The sequence below is a fragment of the Taeniopygia guttata genome, chromosome 4, assembly GCF_048771995.1.
Source record: "Taeniopygia guttata chromosome 4, bTaeGut7.mat, whole genome shotgun sequence".
In the NCBI taxonomy this organism is placed as follows: domain Eukaryota; kingdom Metazoa; phylum Chordata; class Aves; order Passeriformes; family Estrildidae; genus Taeniopygia; species Taeniopygia guttata.
Window position 1 is genome coordinate 57,239,648 of NC_133028.1, and position 16,952 is coordinate 57,256,599.

The 16,952-nt window shown below is 39.3% G+C and overlaps 1 protein-coding gene across 9 annotated transcripts in view; it reads left to right on the top strand.

The window, feature by feature from the left end:
• The window catches only part of PTPN13 (protein tyrosine phosphatase non-receptor type 13), a 114,857-nt gene that overhangs the window by 33,320 nt on the left and 64,585 nt on the right, over positions 1-16,952 (top strand). For 7 of the 9 annotated variants that reach the window (XM_072928661.1, XM_072928662.1, XM_072928660.1 and 4 more), the window contains 4 exons: positions 424-593; positions 4,231-4,296; positions 6,974-7,159; positions 10,073-10,166. In XM_072928661.1, coding sequence (XP_072784762.1) covers positions 424-593; positions 4,231-4,296; positions 6,974-7,159; positions 10,073-10,166 — 516 coding nt within the window. Of the gene's footprint in view, positions 1-423; positions 594-4,230; positions 4,297-6,973; positions 7,160-8,115; positions 8,250-10,072; positions 10,167-16,952 lie in introns of those variants that run through there. The other 2 variants (XM_072928664.1, XM_072928665.1) reach the window with 1 other exon arrangement.

Below are 16,952 nucleotides of genomic sequence, written 5' to 3' on the forward strand. Positions count from 1 at the left end.
TCTTCTGAGCATTTCTACTGCTGTACTGCTATGTTAGGATTGGAGCAAAGTACATTCCTGTTGTAGGAATTAACCTTAATGACATGTGCACTGCAGAAAGGGAACATTTTATATGTCAACTGTAACATAAATGAAATAACTTCAGGACAGGGGATTGTGAGTATTTTAGCAGGCTCTTCCTGAGTTTGTTGGTATGAATAATAAGCGAAGAATAGTCATAAAAGATAGGTGTTACTCCCCAGTGTGATTAAAATGGAGGTTGTTGTGGTGATTGTGAAACACCGCAGGTGGAAAAGGAAGCATGAATCTATTCCAGTAATAGTATGTAGGCTGATAATAAACTAACATCCAGCAAGGGCATCAAATAACATTGCTTCATTTTCAGTGTGGCTTTTGTTTTTTTTCTTCCCTTTTCAATTACAGCTGATCCTACTGCTCTGGGATTCATCATTTCTCCATGGTCTCTCCTGTTGCTTCCATCTGGCAGTGTGTCATTTACTGATGAAAATGTGTCCCAACAAGACCTGCGAGCGTTCACAGCACCAGAGGTTCTGCAGAACTACTCGCTGTCATCCCTGTCAGATTTTGAAAAGGTACAATGCCTCTTCCTTGGCAGATAGCTCTGGTGTTTTGCTGTTGATCCCTTCACAAAATAGCTTTAAACTGTCCTTTTTGTCTCCCCATGGTTCGTGATTCATGTAATTTCTTTTGTTGGTGGGGGGAGGGATTGTCCTAATTTGTTTTTTCTGGTTAAAGTGGAATAGTGATTATAGTTGTATGCAGTTGTGAGGGAGAGTCTGTACAAGCCCTGGCCACGTACATACTTGGGCAATGGCTGCACAGAATTTCCACTTCTCCTTTTTAACTCTTTCACAAGGGTAAATGTTCAGACAGGTAAGGTTTGTATATGTGGTCACCTCCAGGTCACTGACAAGTACAGTCAAAATTATTACCTTCTCAGCTGTCTTCTTGACACGAATTCGTTGTGAATGGTAACACTTGCCTCAGAAAACCATTCCCTTGGCTTAGCCAAAGATATTTAGCTGTGGGAGTGAAAAGGAAGCTGAGCTATTTCTATCTCCTTGGCTTCCCTGGATCAATAATCCTTAGAGAGAAGCTAGCCACAGACAGTGTTGTAATCTGGGAACAATTATGACGTTTGGCAGTGTTCCTTCAGGAAGAAATAGCTCTTACTTCAGAGGAAAGTGGTATTGGCATCAATGGCTGTTGTATGCACAAAGACTACTAAAACATATGTTTCTGTGTTGAATATTTTGTCTTAGCAGCTTTTTGTATACAGTCAATTTTCTTCAGGGCTATATCACCAAACACCTAATGAAAATCCACGGTTACTCCCAAGCCCTTTAGACATCCTTCTTGTCCTGCATATTGTTAAAATTAATGGTATAATAAAATATGTTTAGAGTTTTGTCTATAGCAAAGCTTTAAACAATTAGAAACCTAGGCTGAAAGTTTTGATACAGAAGTAAAAATAACACCAACATCAATGAAGACTCAGGTTCAGTTATGTGGGATGCAGCTGCCAAATCCTGTAGTCATATTGTTGGAATTGTTTATTTGCTTTCAAGAGGTTTTGAAGACAGTAGCATTGCTTCTAGTGCCAGCTCTGAAGTTATTGTACAAAACTGGCCTTTAAAAATGGCAGAAAAAATAGTTCTGAAGTGACAAGCTTGTGAACTTGATCAGAGCTGATTGCATCCTTTGTTCTGTGCTAGTATTCAGAATGCTACTTTTTTTCTTTTTGGAATAAATGGAGGACTGTTACTGTGAAAAGCCATGCTGTGATGTTTCTTAATCTTTAGGAAGGAAGCATTCAGAGGGACCTCTGTGGCCTATAAATGCCAACACAGAGCTGTCAATAGGCAATGACCAATGACTGGCACTCTGTACATTTCAGGGCTGACTAATCCTTACTGATTGGGGCTGTGTGAATTTCTTCCCTGGTGTCAGCATCACCTTGCTTGCTGGAAGGAAGGTGGTCCTCTTACCTGCTTATGTGGAAGAAGGAAGCCCCCTGAAACATAGCTTTGTACAAAAACTGGTGTCCTTTTATGGCTTTATTAGTTGAAGTTGGTATGGCTGATAAATAGCTTATATGTACATCCCTCTTTTTTTTGACTGCTTCCCTTTGCATTCCTATTAAACTCTGTTTCAGGTGGTACACTGGTTCTTTGTAAAGAATATGTCAACTTTGTGTTTCTTAGATTACAGAATCAGATCTTGCTTTGCTGACTGTGATAACTTTTGACTCATTTAAACATTTTTTTTTCTTCTGTCACAGTTGGCTCAGTAGTTCACTGAATTCATTTACTGGAAATAGTTGGTGTTTTCCTTTTTGATTGTTCTACTAAAAGCTGCTGAAGGCAGAAAAACACCTTGTTTTTAACGTTTTTAAAGACCTTTTTTTAGGACAGTGATAGGGTTACCATTGTCTTTTCATTTATGATTGTACTTGCTAATACAAATTAACGGTGTATTCAAGGAGATATACTAAAAATAAATTACAGTCAATAAATGAATACCCCTTTGATTCCAAGACACACAGTCAATTTGAATCCAAAATATGTCTGAGGTAACTGCAAACTTATTTGAAATAGTCACCAAACCACTCAAAATTAGAATCGAGATTGAGTTGAGGAATTAATTTCATGTTGATCTATTTATTGTGGAACATATTTTAAGTATAGTACAAGCATTAATTAGAATTTTTGAATAAATGCTCTTATTTTGAAAGCTGTTTTCAGATAGATTAGTAGAGTAGCAAGTTTTAGTTAACATCTCATTTCTGGAAATATATTTGGGTATGTTGAAGCTCAGAAACAGAATGATGGAATACCCTGATATGAAAGGGATCATCAAGTCCAACTCCAGATTCCAAAGAGGGTAACCCAGAAATGTATCTGACCCTTGTCCTAATTTTTCTTGAAAACTGACAGATTTAGGACTATGACAGTGTCTCTAATTAGAATTAACTAATTTTATAACAGTCTTTTAATTGCTGTTCTTGATTTATTGGGGGACTGAGAGTTGGGGAACTTCATTTTTGTTTGGTTGGGGCTTTTTCTTGATTGTTTTTGTGTCTTTTGTGTTTTGTTGGATTTTTCTGAAAAGTTATTTTTTGCATTCATTATTGCCATGAAAGCATATTCACTTTTTTTGTGTAGCTGTGGTATATCTTGATATGTAAGGAAGAACTTTGTAGCTTTTCAGTTGAAAGGGTAATGGATAATAAACCAGACAGAGAGCAATTTTCTCAGTATTTGAAAAAGAATTTTTCTGATAGGATAGGACAGTGGTATTGACTTAGAACCCTTGATGCATTTTATGCATTTTTCTGACTACTGTCCTAATCTGTTAAGATTTTTGTCAAATGATATCTCTAGAATTTAAGTAAAATGTTTTGCTTTTAGTTGGTGAAGAGGCTGACTTATGTGAGCTTTTAATTTATTTCTTGTAATTGCTTTTCCTTGTAATTGTTGTTCATTGCCTTCAGAATTATTCAATATATTTGTTGCTTTAAGTACCATAAATATTGCTAATAACATGGTATAAAGAGCCATGACTAGTGTATATTGCACAGTTTAGAAAAACCGACCTTTCTTTCCACACTCACCTGTTTTGTTTTGATAGTCACCTACAGAGCCAGCATGTGCCTGTGTTCTTAATTCTGCAGTATTTAAAAGCTTTATTCCCTTTACTGGTGGGTGTCTTATGTTGAAGATATATTAATTGTTAATCATATGTGTAATGGTTCATGTATTTATACCTTAAAATATCAGTTATAGGTTAAGGTACTGCTTTCAATGTTTATATTCTTTTGTTCATTCCTTCTTTTTCCTTTGATCTCAATTTTTGTGGTCTCATTAGGATAACCCCCTGCTTGAGTTGTGCTAAGGTCCGCCTTGCCTTCAGACACAGGTTTTAAGGATCCTTGGACACAACCATGCAATCTTCACCCCACACTAGGCTGATTGTATGGATTTCATGAGTTTCTGGCTTCAGTGTGAGATGGAAGCTTAAAATTGAGCAGAGAAGAAGGGGGGCACTGGTTGGATGCTGTATGTTCTGTAGCACTAGGATTTGCTTCTCTGAACCTCATGTAAAGGAGAGGTAGGATGTGAAAGACGGCTGAGCTTAAATAGCTTTAAGTCTGCTTTGCATTTCCAGCCTTGTTCAATGAGTTGACAGATATCTCGTGTCTTATGGCAGGTCCACATCTATTCTCTTGGTATGGCACTCTTTTGGGGAGCTGACCACGAAGTACCTCAAAGTCAGGTAAGTTTAGATTTGGTTTTGTTTAATATTGCAACTTCAGACTTGATGTTGTTTGACTCTGGATTTGAGTTTCCAAAGCAGGATGTCGATGTCATGCTGAGACATTGAGGACTGAGATTCCTTTCCCAGAATTTTACACAATGGGTCAGGTTAGAAAGGACCATAGTGGGTCCAACCTCCCTGCCCAAGCAGGGTCATCCCAGAGCACATGGCACAGGATTGCATCCAGATGGTTCAGTGAGAGAGACCCCATAGCTTCTCTGGGCAGTCTGTTCCAGTCACTGCACAGTACAAAGTTTTCTTTCCCATACTTGGAGCTTTTTCTTGTCAAATGTGGTGTTGTCTTGCAGGGAGAAGGTGCTGATGGCACATTTATGTTAGTTTACATGAAGATACATCTGGGCTGGTCTAGCCTATAATGCCTTAGGCTGAAAGACAGCAGTTTAAGCTGCTGACAAAGGAGAAAATAATTTGATTTGGTTTAGGCTTATATAAAAATAAATTTGGAACTAACATGGTTGTTTTACACATAATAAACTTATTCTCCATGCTGCCTGCCATAGCTTCTGTGAATCTGGACTTGGCACATGCAGATACTTACCTTTCATAATGGCCGAGAAAGGGTTTGAATTGTTTGGAACAGGGAGTAGACTCTTGCTATTGATTTGTCAGTCAATGAAGACACAGTTGTAGACTGCTTAGAGCTGAGTGCTATTGTTCAATGTGGTTATTTTGCACACCCAGCAAAACTCTTAGACTGTCCTGCCAAAACTGACTGAAGATAAATGTGATTCACTATCTTCCTCAGTGCTCCTTCCCCACTCCCAATATATCTAGAATAGTGAAAGTAAGATGAAATGCTTCTGACAAAGCATTTCATGATGGACTTGCAGCTGTGGGAGAAGCAGTTTGTGGTTCAGATTTAGGTTTTTTCCTACTAGTAGATGTTATATACCAGACTAAGGAAGAAAATTTTTAAAGATTTCAGCACTTCAGGCATTCAGTTCCTAATATTTTGTTTAACACAGTGGTAGTTGGGATCTCAGTTGTACTTACTTGGAAGTAGCTGCCTGAGTGCAGCTAAGTGAGGTTAAAAACTTTGAAGCTCTGACTATTTAGGGGTACCTGTTCATAATGTCTACTGTGCCTGTCCCAAAATCCCTAGAGTTTTCTTAGATACTAGGGCTTTTCTCTTTCTTTGCTCCCCTGTCTTGTAGGAGATGAAAGGAGCAGTATTCAACAGTAGTAGGAGAGTGCCTTAACGTAGGTGACTTAAAGAAAGTAGGTGTTGAGAGGAAATGTAGGCATAAATTTTAGTCCCTGTTTTCTTTGTTTCTTTCTTTGGTGTCAAAAGTGTGGCAATGGTTTCTGATAATGTAGTGGAAAGTCATGCTCTACCTGCTAACAAAACAGTATTTCCCCAAAGACAATGTGGTGAGGGTATGCCTGGAAGGAATTTGCCTTTGGGACATTGTCAGATGGTTACTCTGTCCTGTGGAGCTAGTGTTGGCAAAAGAACAGTCTTGTGCATGGCATTACTTTAGTGCATTAATTTGCATGCACAGATTCTCCCTTTTTTTTAATACCTTTTCTGTATTTGTCTACCTGTGTTCATTATTGAGCTGCTTCTCTGCTGGGAGTGTGGCTGAACATGAGATTCATATCTTATTCACATACATTATTTTTATTATTAGTTAGAAGTGATAAACAGATAGATGGGAAAGGCCTATATTAATTAAATCAGAGTGGTCCAGAGTGTCTTTTTTATGGTTCACCTTAAGAGTGCTCACACAGGGAAGATTGAAAGAGTGCAATTGTTTGAAGCACTCTGTGATGCAAAAAGCTTGACAGCGTTTGTTTTGTACTTTGTGGGTAACCACCCACTTTGGGAGAGCTGCGGATCAGAAAGCTCAGGTCCCAAGTGCTGGAGGCACCTGACAGCAAATGTTATCACTGACTGCTGCATACCCTGTGGAGGGATATTCCATGCACAATGTGCTGCATTCACTGAATGGGGAGAGCAGAAAGACATCCAGATTTATTTTTTTTTTTTTAGGCTGTATGGGTGTTATCCTGCAGTTATGAAGTTCTGCTTTGTTAACCAGTGGCTTGGTTATTTTATTCCTTACTTTTTGTTGGTACTGTTTGGTGATATCACTGAATTTGGGAATGCTAACACATGTGCTGCAAAATATTGCTAAGGTGAAGAACTGCAGAAAGTGAGCACAGAGGGTTGTACAAAATTACTGTGATGAGGTTTGAATTTTATACTTGTGAGTGGCAGAATGGTCAAAATTAAAGATTAAAACTTCCTCTGAACCTTCTCCCTTTTGCTTTATTTTCACTTACTCATTAAATGTTTGAGAAAGTCATTTGTGTCCAGACCTTACAGATCAGGCAGCTTGTTTAGGCCAGGTCATTGTAGCATTGAATCCAGAGGCTGAATGCTTCTTTCCTGTTCTACAGCCACTATTTTTTCACATCCTACACGATGACTTTCAAACTAGCACTCAGATAATAATAAAGTAGCACTACATTATCTGAGTAGGCACTCAGATAATGTAGGCACTAAGTCTCATAAATAGTTAATGTATATTCTTGAGTGTCTTTTGTTTCTGAACATTCCCCAAGCCACTATTAAAACTGATTCTCCCATCTCCCCTGTCCTTGTCACTAGCCTATCAAGCTTGGAGACCATCTCAACAGCATCCTCCTGGGCATGTGTGAAGATGTCATTTACGCCCGTGTGTCTGTGAGGACTGTTCTGGATGCCTGCAGTGCCCACATAAGGAACAGCAACTGTGCCCCTTCTTTCTCCTATGTGAAGCAGTTGGTCAGACTGGTTCTGGGAAGCTTGTCTGGGGTAAGTCTGTGTCAGCATTTGAGGAAGCAATAGAGGTGAGCAGGAAGAGAGCAAAAGTGCTAATTCAGAGTCACTCTGCAGTCTTTCTTCCTCTTGTTTTGGTATGTTGCAATTTTGACACGGGTGAGTGTTGAGAGGAGAGAATGGCTTCTGTCCCCATGTAGCAGTGTGCACTTGACAGTTCCTCCTGGAACATGCATTCATGGGTTTCTGAGGAGGTCATTTCATTAACTGTCTGCACTGAAAAAAAATGTAGGGAGAAATGGGAGAACAAGGTGATGAAGTGTAGGGCAAGGCTTAGACTTGTTGTTACTTGAAATGCTTCAGAAATGATTGCTGTGAGTTTACTTTAAGTTGAAGATATGCTTGACTTTTGGAGAGTTGCTTATTAACAGAAAGGCGGTGTGCCGGTTTTCTTGCACTTCTGCTCAGCTCTTCAATATGAGAATTGTGGAGGATTTTATTGTCTAATAATGACGAAACTGTTTTTAGAAGTGAAAGAAATTACATGAACTCATTGTGCAAAGTTACTATTCCTGATGGGCAACTTCTCTCTCCACTTAAACCATTACAGCATAACTTCAGAAAAGTTAAATAATTTTAACTAAATAAAGGAAGACCATAAATTGTCATAGAATCATAGAATGATTTGGGTTAAAAGCGACCTTAAAGCTACATCCAACCTCCCTGCCATGGTCAGGGATACCTTTTGCAAGACCAGGCTGCTTAGAGCTCCATCCAGCCTGGCCTTGAACACTTCCAGGGAAAGAGCATCCACAGCTTCTCTGGGAAACCTGTGCCAGTGCCTCACCGCCCTCACAGTAAAGATCTTCTTCCTAATAGCTAATCTAAATCTTCTCTCAGTTTTGAAGCCATTTTCCTTTGTCCTGTCACTACATGCCCTTGTAAATAGTTTCCTTTCCGTCTTTCTTGTAGACTCCCTTCATGTACTGGAAGGTCACGATTAGGTCATCCCAAGCCTTCTCTTCTCCAGCCTGAACAACTCCAATTCTCTCAGCCTTGCCTCATAGGAGAGGTGCTCCACCCCTCTAATCAACTTGGTGTCCTTTCTCTGGACTCTCTGCAGCAGGTCCATATAAATTAAAAATTGCTGTCTAGAGAGACAACACTGAAATTGCATGAAAAATATTTAATTTGCTCATGCTTCATTTTTTTTTTTTTTTTAATAAAAAGGTATGATCTAATTGTTAGATAGTTTCTTCATATATCTGGTTTGGAAATGGTTGCAGAAAGTGAGAGGTCCCTGCATTTGTCTAATATTTGACAGCAACTGATTATGCCGGGCCTCCAGAAATAGTGCTGAGCCTGAGCTCCACAAAGCATTGTCTAATCTGTGAGGTATGTCTGTCAGTCCAGTGCCCCTCACTGTAGTGTCTGAAGTCTTGTGTAGTTGCCAAGTGGAACTAGTCTGTGGTTCAGTGAAATAAAAGGCTACAGGGCCTTCATCAGTGGTGCTGTTAAAATAAAGACCCAACTTTTAAATCGGGCCCCAAGCTATAGAAACAGCCCCTCTGGAAAGTGAGTCATTATTCTCCAAGTTGTTGATGGCCATTTCAGCAAGTTTTCTGCTTCCCTCCTCTTGTTCTTGTCAGCAGGCTTTCAGGGAGTCTGGGGTTGGTGTGCAGGACTGATCTAGACCAGCCTGCCAAAGACAGTGGAGAGCTGAATCCAACTAGTGTACTCCCAATCTCCTGTCCATGTTGCTAATGAAGGAGTGGGACAAGCAGTTATCCAGTGTTGAAGCTTTGCTTATTTCCTCTGCCAACGACCTTTTTAATTCTGAACGTGTCACTGCACTGGCTTTGCAAGAAGACAAGAAAAAAACCTAGCTGAACAGATCCAAGAGTTAACAGAGCAATGACAGCACAGCTGTGCTGCTAGGTTTTTGTGCACCTTAGCCAGCCAGCCCGGTTGGTTTTAATGTTCAGTGATCTGTATGTGTGCTGGAATTTTTTAGCTAACAAGAAAAATGTATAAATTTTGTTTTTTCAGAGGCAGAGTACAACTTTTATTCCAAGGTTCACCTGCTCTAATTTTGATGGGCCTCATCAAAGGCTCAAGGGGTTTTATCTCTATAACTGGTCATTTGGTGGTATCTGGAGCACAGCTGAGAGGTCCCATTTGAAAGTTTTCATTTCCCATGTTAATATGCATTGTAAAGGGCAATATAGCCCCAGGCTGATTCAGTCTGTTTCATGTTAACTGAGTTATATTTTAACTGTGAAGTCTGCTAGATTTGTCCTTCCCTCCTGCTGTCCAGGTTACACTGCCACTATACAAAAAGATCTTTCTAAGAATGTTTTGGTGTAGCAAATAAACTCTTCTTTGAATGATTGTACATGTGAAAGTTTTTCCTAGGGAAGTAGTGATTTTAAAAAAATAAGGTTAAGTGAAAAGTTAGTGGGAGTAGTTAAGGCTGACTTGTGAAAGGAATGTGCCTGAGGGGCTGAAGAGGCTGCTCACAAATGGGTGCGTGTGATTTGACATGTGCAGTAAGTCCTGTGGGGGTACAAGACAGTTCTTCCTGTTATGCAGAAAACTCATCAGTAGAACTAGGAAAGTTCTAGTCATGCTGTGATCATGGAAGATGGTTTTTGAGTGCTGCTGTCCCTTCAGTTTGCAGTAGGGGTGGAATATGTTTAAGTTACATCCTTGTGAACTTAATTTATTCTTGGTAGAAAAAAGGTAGACTGTGTAGTTAAATAAAGTGCACACTGTTCAAATATAGATAATTCGATGAATCCATTCTTTATTGAAAAGTTTAAACTCCCATTCTGCACTTAACTGTTTCACACTGACTAATATTTACATGCATTTGCATAAAACAATGCTTGTTTCATACAAATATGAGCTCTTCCAACATTTTGACTTTGTTACTGCCTTTTTTTGCAGATGGATCAGCTGTCTTGTAATGGAGATAGAAAATTGCAGCCAGACAGGAGCCAGGCTATTCGGGAGAGACTGAGGGGAAAAGGGCTTCCCACAGGTAAGTGGTTCATTGCAGCCCTGTGGAAGACCAGGTTTGCGGTATGCTCTCTTTCCCCCCCTTATCCCAGCTAGCTCCAGGGGAAAGGGGAGCGCGGGCAGATCTTCAGCTCCTCCCGCTGAGCCCTCGCGGGCTTTGGGCGGGGCTGTGTGGGTCTGAGAGCAAGCAGCGAGTCCCACGGCAAATAAAAGGAGAGAGTCTTTCTCCGGGGGGCAGAATTCCGTTTTATTGCAACCCAACGGGGAGAGCAATAATCGAAGGGGCCGCGGCTTGCCGCGCCGGTGTTTGTCTGTGCCGCGCCGCAGGCGGGGCGGTGCGCGCCGGAGCCGGCCGAGAGAAGCGGCGGCTGCTCGAGCGGGGCAGCGGCGGCTCGCGGGTGCCAGCCAGGAGAAAGCCGCGGGCGTGCCGCACCTGCGGATTAAGTACAGGACAGGGGGAAACTGGGGCAGCCAATGGGGTAACGCCACGGGGGGTCTGAGGGCAGTGGGGTGCAGGGGTACATCCAATGGGGGGCGGACAGGTGGAGGGTCCCAGGTCGTCTGCCTATCGCCCGGCTTCCTGGGTAGAAGATTCTAGGTTGGGGGAAGGGATACCGAGTGACAGACAGGCATCTGGGGGTAAACACAGTGACTTGGCAATTTCTCGGGGACAACAAACCGCGGGGAGAGACGGAAAGACCCGGGGGGTCGTTACAGAGCGGGGGTGGGGGTACATGGAACGAACTTATACATAATACAAATGTGATAAAACATATAAAAGCACAACTCTACACAGGTTTGGGGAGATTCTGCAAGCAAAGAAATCAAATAGAGGAGGACTTGCTTACATTCACAGAACTCTGATGGTTCAGTGTCTAGCTAAATGTTGGTGATGGTTTCAAGAAAATATTTGTCTTTTTTCAGTTCAGTCCTTATGGTAGGAGCATTTTAAAGGTTCTCAGCCAAATGTTTTGTTTCTGGAGAAAGGAGATTTTCAACTGGAGGTTGGTCAGCTAGAGGAATAGGAAGCAGCTTTTCCTTTTTCCCTCTTTCTTGTGAACTCTGCTTTCTCATCATAGCTCTAATTGCACAAAACATCTCTTCCTGCATCCTGGGGAGCCCTGGACTCTTTTCCCTGGACACAAAGCTCTTTTGCTGCCTTTTTTTCTTTCTGAAGAGAAGTGATACATGTTCCATCACAGTTCTGCTATGCTTTGATAGTATGAGGTAGATATGGAGACCCGGGAGGAGACAGATGGTTGCTGTTGCCACTGTGGAGGAAAAAGGATAAAGTGATGTAGGTTGAATGCTGTTTTTTGCTGTGATTTTTTGTTAAGATCATAGATGTTGTTGTCTAAGGTCATTGGCAGGGTCAGCAGCATCAGCTCTGTGGTAGGTTTTTCAGACAAGAGAATGTATTCTTCCAAAAGGCTGGTCTCTTAACTTTTCTGGAAGAATTGTGGAGCTGAGCAGGAACATTTTATAAGGCATCAGCTTGGACCAGTCTAAGTTATTGCAACAAAGATATGTTGATGATGATGTGCTTGAGTTGCTCCTCTGTTCTTTGGTTTTGTGTCAAGCAACAATGCAATGAAAAGCAGGAACTGAAATAACCCATGAAGTTGTCAGTGACAATATGAACTGCAGAAGTTAGACACAAGTCTGGCAAGGGATTGGTGGTTTTCCTTTTTTTTTTTTAAGATGAGGCTACTGTTTGATATAAAACACTTATGGCAGTTGTTGTCAGCCCTTCCCTTACTGCACTATGTGTTTAGGAACAGTTTTTGGTACAAGCTGTTTCTTCATTTTCTGGCACAAATTCACTATTCTAACTGCTTTCTCAGGGGCTTTATTTTCTTACTGGTTCTTTTCTTTTTTTCCAGAGTATTTCTGTAGCAATAGGGAGACCTTTTAGAAATACAGGGTGGTTTGGGACTGGATCAATCTAGTTGACTGGATTCATAAACCATGTAATGTCTGCCTTTTCTGAATTTCTTAAGAGCTTTCTTAAAATAAATTCTTTCCCTGGTTCACACTAATTTTAAGGTTTGAACAGAACCTTATTTTTCAGCTTGTTAATTTGTTTATTCTTTAACGTTATGCTTCCCAGTCTCCAGTGTTGTCCAATAAGCAGTTTCTTTATACACCTTTGTTCTTTTGCTAGTATTATCCTATTCTGCATTTTTTTCAAGATCTTTTTTTAAGCACAATACCTTACTACCTCAAATTTTTAGTTTCCTCTACCCTCTTCCCATCACCTATTCTGCTCTTTATTCCATAACCATAATTAACTGTGTTTTGATAATGATAAAAAAGTTTGTAAAATTTTGGAGACATAGAGGTTTGCCTTTAAAGTCTGTTCCCACTCCATTAGCAAACTGTGATTATTCTTTTCTTTGCTGTTTCTAGTTTTCTGTTCTCTAATACAACTGACCAGTTTTTTGCGGTTTTGTTTTTCATTTTCTTAGAAAATCTTTAACTCTTTTTAAATGTTTGTGGTGTGAGGAGTTTTGTTTCTCTGTCCATTTGCTTTCCTACCCACAACTTTGTTTAAACTTTTTAGCAGAATTTTCTTTCTCCTGAAGTAATGTTTTTCCCCAGTGTCTTCATTATATCTTAACAAAAAACCTTTTTGTTTTAGGTTCTTCCAAATTTTGGAGGTTGCTGTATTAGCTCCAGCCAATATCTTCATGGCTTTCTGGGTCAGCACCAGGGTGAATAAGATGTAATGTCTGAAACTTCCTCTGAGGACTCTGTCTTTAACTCAGAGGAAGTAGAGTAGATGATCAAATTGCTGGGGTTTTTTTGCTGTATTCTCTAAACTGAAAAAAATGTCATGGGCAGAATGTTTTTTCCTCTTTTTTTTTGGAAACTAAGTCCACTTGGCTCAGCTGCTATCAATCAGTAAGTTTAACAGAGAGTTCTATGCAACCTCAGTCAACATTACTTTCTGAAAGTAAAGTTCTCTTTTTAGGGAAATTCATACTATCAGAAGAGTTCTAATTTAATAGAATCTTTACTCAAATAATATTTATGAAATGAGAGAACCTGATAACCTCCAGATTATGAAGTTGGCTGAATAGTCTTCGTTCCTTAACAGCTGTTCCTGTGAAGCTCATTGAAAGGGCTTCCATGTTACAGATAATGTGTGGCAGCCCAGGGAATAAATGTTTGTGCTTCACTCTTCCAGTGCAAACATTATATTGTATGCATAATTCCAAGGCTGGTCTGAAAGGTACAAGTTATTAACGAGATGCTCTTGAATACTTGATTATTTCTATTCTTTTCAAGATGAACTGTCAATGAGCAAAACTGCTTTTCGCTTACCTTGTAAGTGATATTTCATAAGTGATACTATGATATTTTGGCATTATGGTTCTGTCTTCCCCTCATCCCTAGAAACAGAAAATATTTTTCATGTTTTCTGATATTTGAGTCTCTATTTTCATTTTTTAAAAAATGGAAATCACTCATTTCTTGTTTTATGTGTTGCCTGATCTGCCCACTCAAACATTTCCAGTTTCTCTGTTTCACATTATTTACCTGTGGAGCTAATTTTTCTCCTTTTCCTTAGGAGCTTTACTACCTTCATAACTACTCCAAAACCTTTCCCAATTCTGCTTCTGTTATCAGTCAGTTTTCTAGTATGCATTAATAGCACCATCTTTATTTTGGTATTTGATACATTGCTTGATCTCCTTTTTGCTGAGACCGAGGGAATTGTAATATACGGAACAGAACCCCTCAAATAACCAAACCAGTTCTGGCTGTCTTCAGTTCTGTTTTTATACTCATGTTAAGTACACTGAGTCATGTATTTGGAAGTTAGTGAGGAGCCAGTGAAATGGGTGTCTGATGTTAATGACTTACAGCTTGTAGTTGATTCAGTGCAATTCAGTGCTTGTTAATTCTTTTTCCGCAATGCTGTGCTGGTTTGCTGGTGCAAACTCAGTCAATAACAGCACAGATCAGCTGCCCTGCCAGCACAGTTGTAAATTTCAGGGAAAGGGAGCTATAGAATGTACTGCTGATTATATTGGTTGGTAATCTCATAGACTGAGGAGCCCCAAATAGAAGGCCAGATGAAGGTTTAAGAAAGATACTGCGATTAAATAAAAAAAGCCAACAAAACCAAAACAACTCAGGAAGGCACAAAGTCCTTTTTCCTTGATTTGTCACTGTGCTGTTCTGCTGCTGTGTGTAGCTGAAATAAATGCCACCTACAGTTACAAACTGGCAAACATTTAGAAGGTCAATAACCTACTAAGAGATGATTATGATTTCGAATGCATTTTTCTAATGAGTTAGAAGTTCTGTGAGTCATCTTTTACCCTTTTCTCGGGTTTAACTGCCTCTGAGAACACATTTTGGGTCAAGTTTAGCACTGGGATGATTGGAGAGGGCGAGGTGGGTGCACCTAATAATGTGTATAACTTTACTAGTCGTTTCCCTAGTGTATTATAAGTAAAGAAAATACAGTGAGCAGAAGTCTTTTCTGGAAAGGAGAGAGGACTTGTCTGATGTTCACTGAGGTGAAGTTCCGTTGAGTTATTGTGAAAATCTTAGAATTCATAATGAACAGAATAGCTGTCATATAGAAAAAAAAAGCAGCATAACAGGTATGGGATTTATTGTGAACTTTAGAGCATTGGAAAGTTACTTGGAGCATGTAAGTTAATATAAATCGTGCTGATAAGTCGTGCTAAGTTCCTGAGTTCAAGATTATGAACTTATCCATCATAAGTTCATGAATACAAGAGAAGGTTCAGTCAGAGAGATGTGCTTCTGGTTGGAGAGTAGCCAACTAAGACCTTAGATATTTGCAGTCTCTGTAAAATGATACGACTTTTCCTTTATTTGAATTTCATTACTATTTGGATCAGTTTTCCATACCATGTTAATCCACAATTATAATTGCCAGAACTTTATTATTGACTTAGGATAAATGTTTTGAAACTTCTTCATCTCACATGTTTAGCAAATATTTTGCTCACCTTATGTAACCAGATTCGATATTTTAAGCTATTCATTTCCATCTTTATGTCTTCAAGATAATTATTAAATTAATACACAGCTTTGTGTTAATATTCTCCCCAGTTAAATTTTTTGTTGCCTCTTTCATGACTCACTTTCTGTGGTTGTCTTGGTGAATGAGTTTTACAGCAGGGTTGGCTGCAGAGGTAATTTATTGTAAATTAATATTACAGAATGTTTGGTTTTAGTCAAATCATATTTGGAACACAGTGTTTAGGAACTGACTTAGCCAGCAGAAATGAAAGCAGTAAGACCTGTCATGAGTCATCTGAACCAATGAGTTACTTAATTTTTGTACTTAAAAACACCTTAGACCTCAAAAGAGTTCTTACATCAAGAATTATATGTGAAAGTTACTTAATTGGCTTCATAAAGTTCTATTGATGTGACAAAAGATTTAATAACTGTCAAACTCTTCCAAATATAAAGCAGGAATTAATTAACTCTGTTTTTCTTTGCCACAATTTATCTTTGAAAAGGATATGTAGGCTAGTAAATGCTCTGTTGAAATCTCCCTAACTTGTACTTACCTGGAAATTTGCTTCCCAGCCCTCTAATACCTGAAATCCTGCACCTTGTGTGTTTATTTGCAAAGTTCCAGTTTAAGTTGATGATCCCTGACCACCGAGGACAGACCTTTGCCAGGGATGTTTCATCTTCTAAGAGATGCAGCTAACATTGACTTTTACAATGTGGTAGACTGTCACAAGTCCAACTCATATATTATAATATTACAGTTGTATTCTGACTTTTTTCTCTGCCAAAAATGTGTGCCACATCAATGAAGGCTTGAAATTAATTTAAAAGATCGTTTAGATTCACCTTAACTGTACACAATAGGAAATATTTGGAAATAGTGATGAAAATTGTGGATGTTGGTCAACTCCCTGTTTAATTAGACTGAATGCACTATCAGGTGTAACAAAAATGGTAGGTGTTGTAAACTGAATGAAAAATGCCAAGGCTAAGTGCAGCTGCTTTTAATTTTAACGATAGTCTACTGATTACCACTTTCCATAATAGCAGCAAAAACTCAAATAAATGAAAATGTACCCTTTTTTCTCTTGACCCAGGGAAGTTGACTGTGCATTATATTTTTGTTCCTAATCTGGGTGAAAACAAAACTTTTGGTCTATAGAGAAATGGTTTATGGTGATTACCTCCATGTGTGAACTGAAGCAGCTTAAACATTATCTTGATAAATGCAAACACACAGACTTAAATTATCAAAAACTGTAGCACAAACTTATTTCCATTTTCTTGAAAGTCTGTCATCTGTTAATTGGCTAAATATACTTTTTAAACTTTTTTTATTTCCCCGGCTTCTCAGTTCCAGAAAAAAAGAACTGAGTAGGTGGACAATAACTTCCAGAGTTCTGCAAAACCAAATGAAAGCCAGATGAAGATTTCTTGTTGAAAGAAAAAAAAATATTCTTTTTTTTTTTTCACTCCAAAAGCCACGCCTGTTTTCTTTCAATAAGTGTTTCTGTTTTCATCTAGAAGTACTGGTGGTTGGCATTGGTGGAGATCTTTAAATTTAGATATAGTTTCTCCTGGTGTAGGGAGATTCCAGCCTGGTGCTATTGGAAATACTTCCAGAGCAGTGCTGAGGACAAACTCAGAACTCTGAAGATAAAACAAGAGCGGACACAAAGATCAGTGAGGAAACCAGAGATGCCAAATTCTCTCTCTGTGCAGAAAAGCTGTATCACTGAGTTTCTCCTGGGGTACACAAAGATCCAGGAAAGGAGTAGCTAGGTAGATCTTTTGCCTA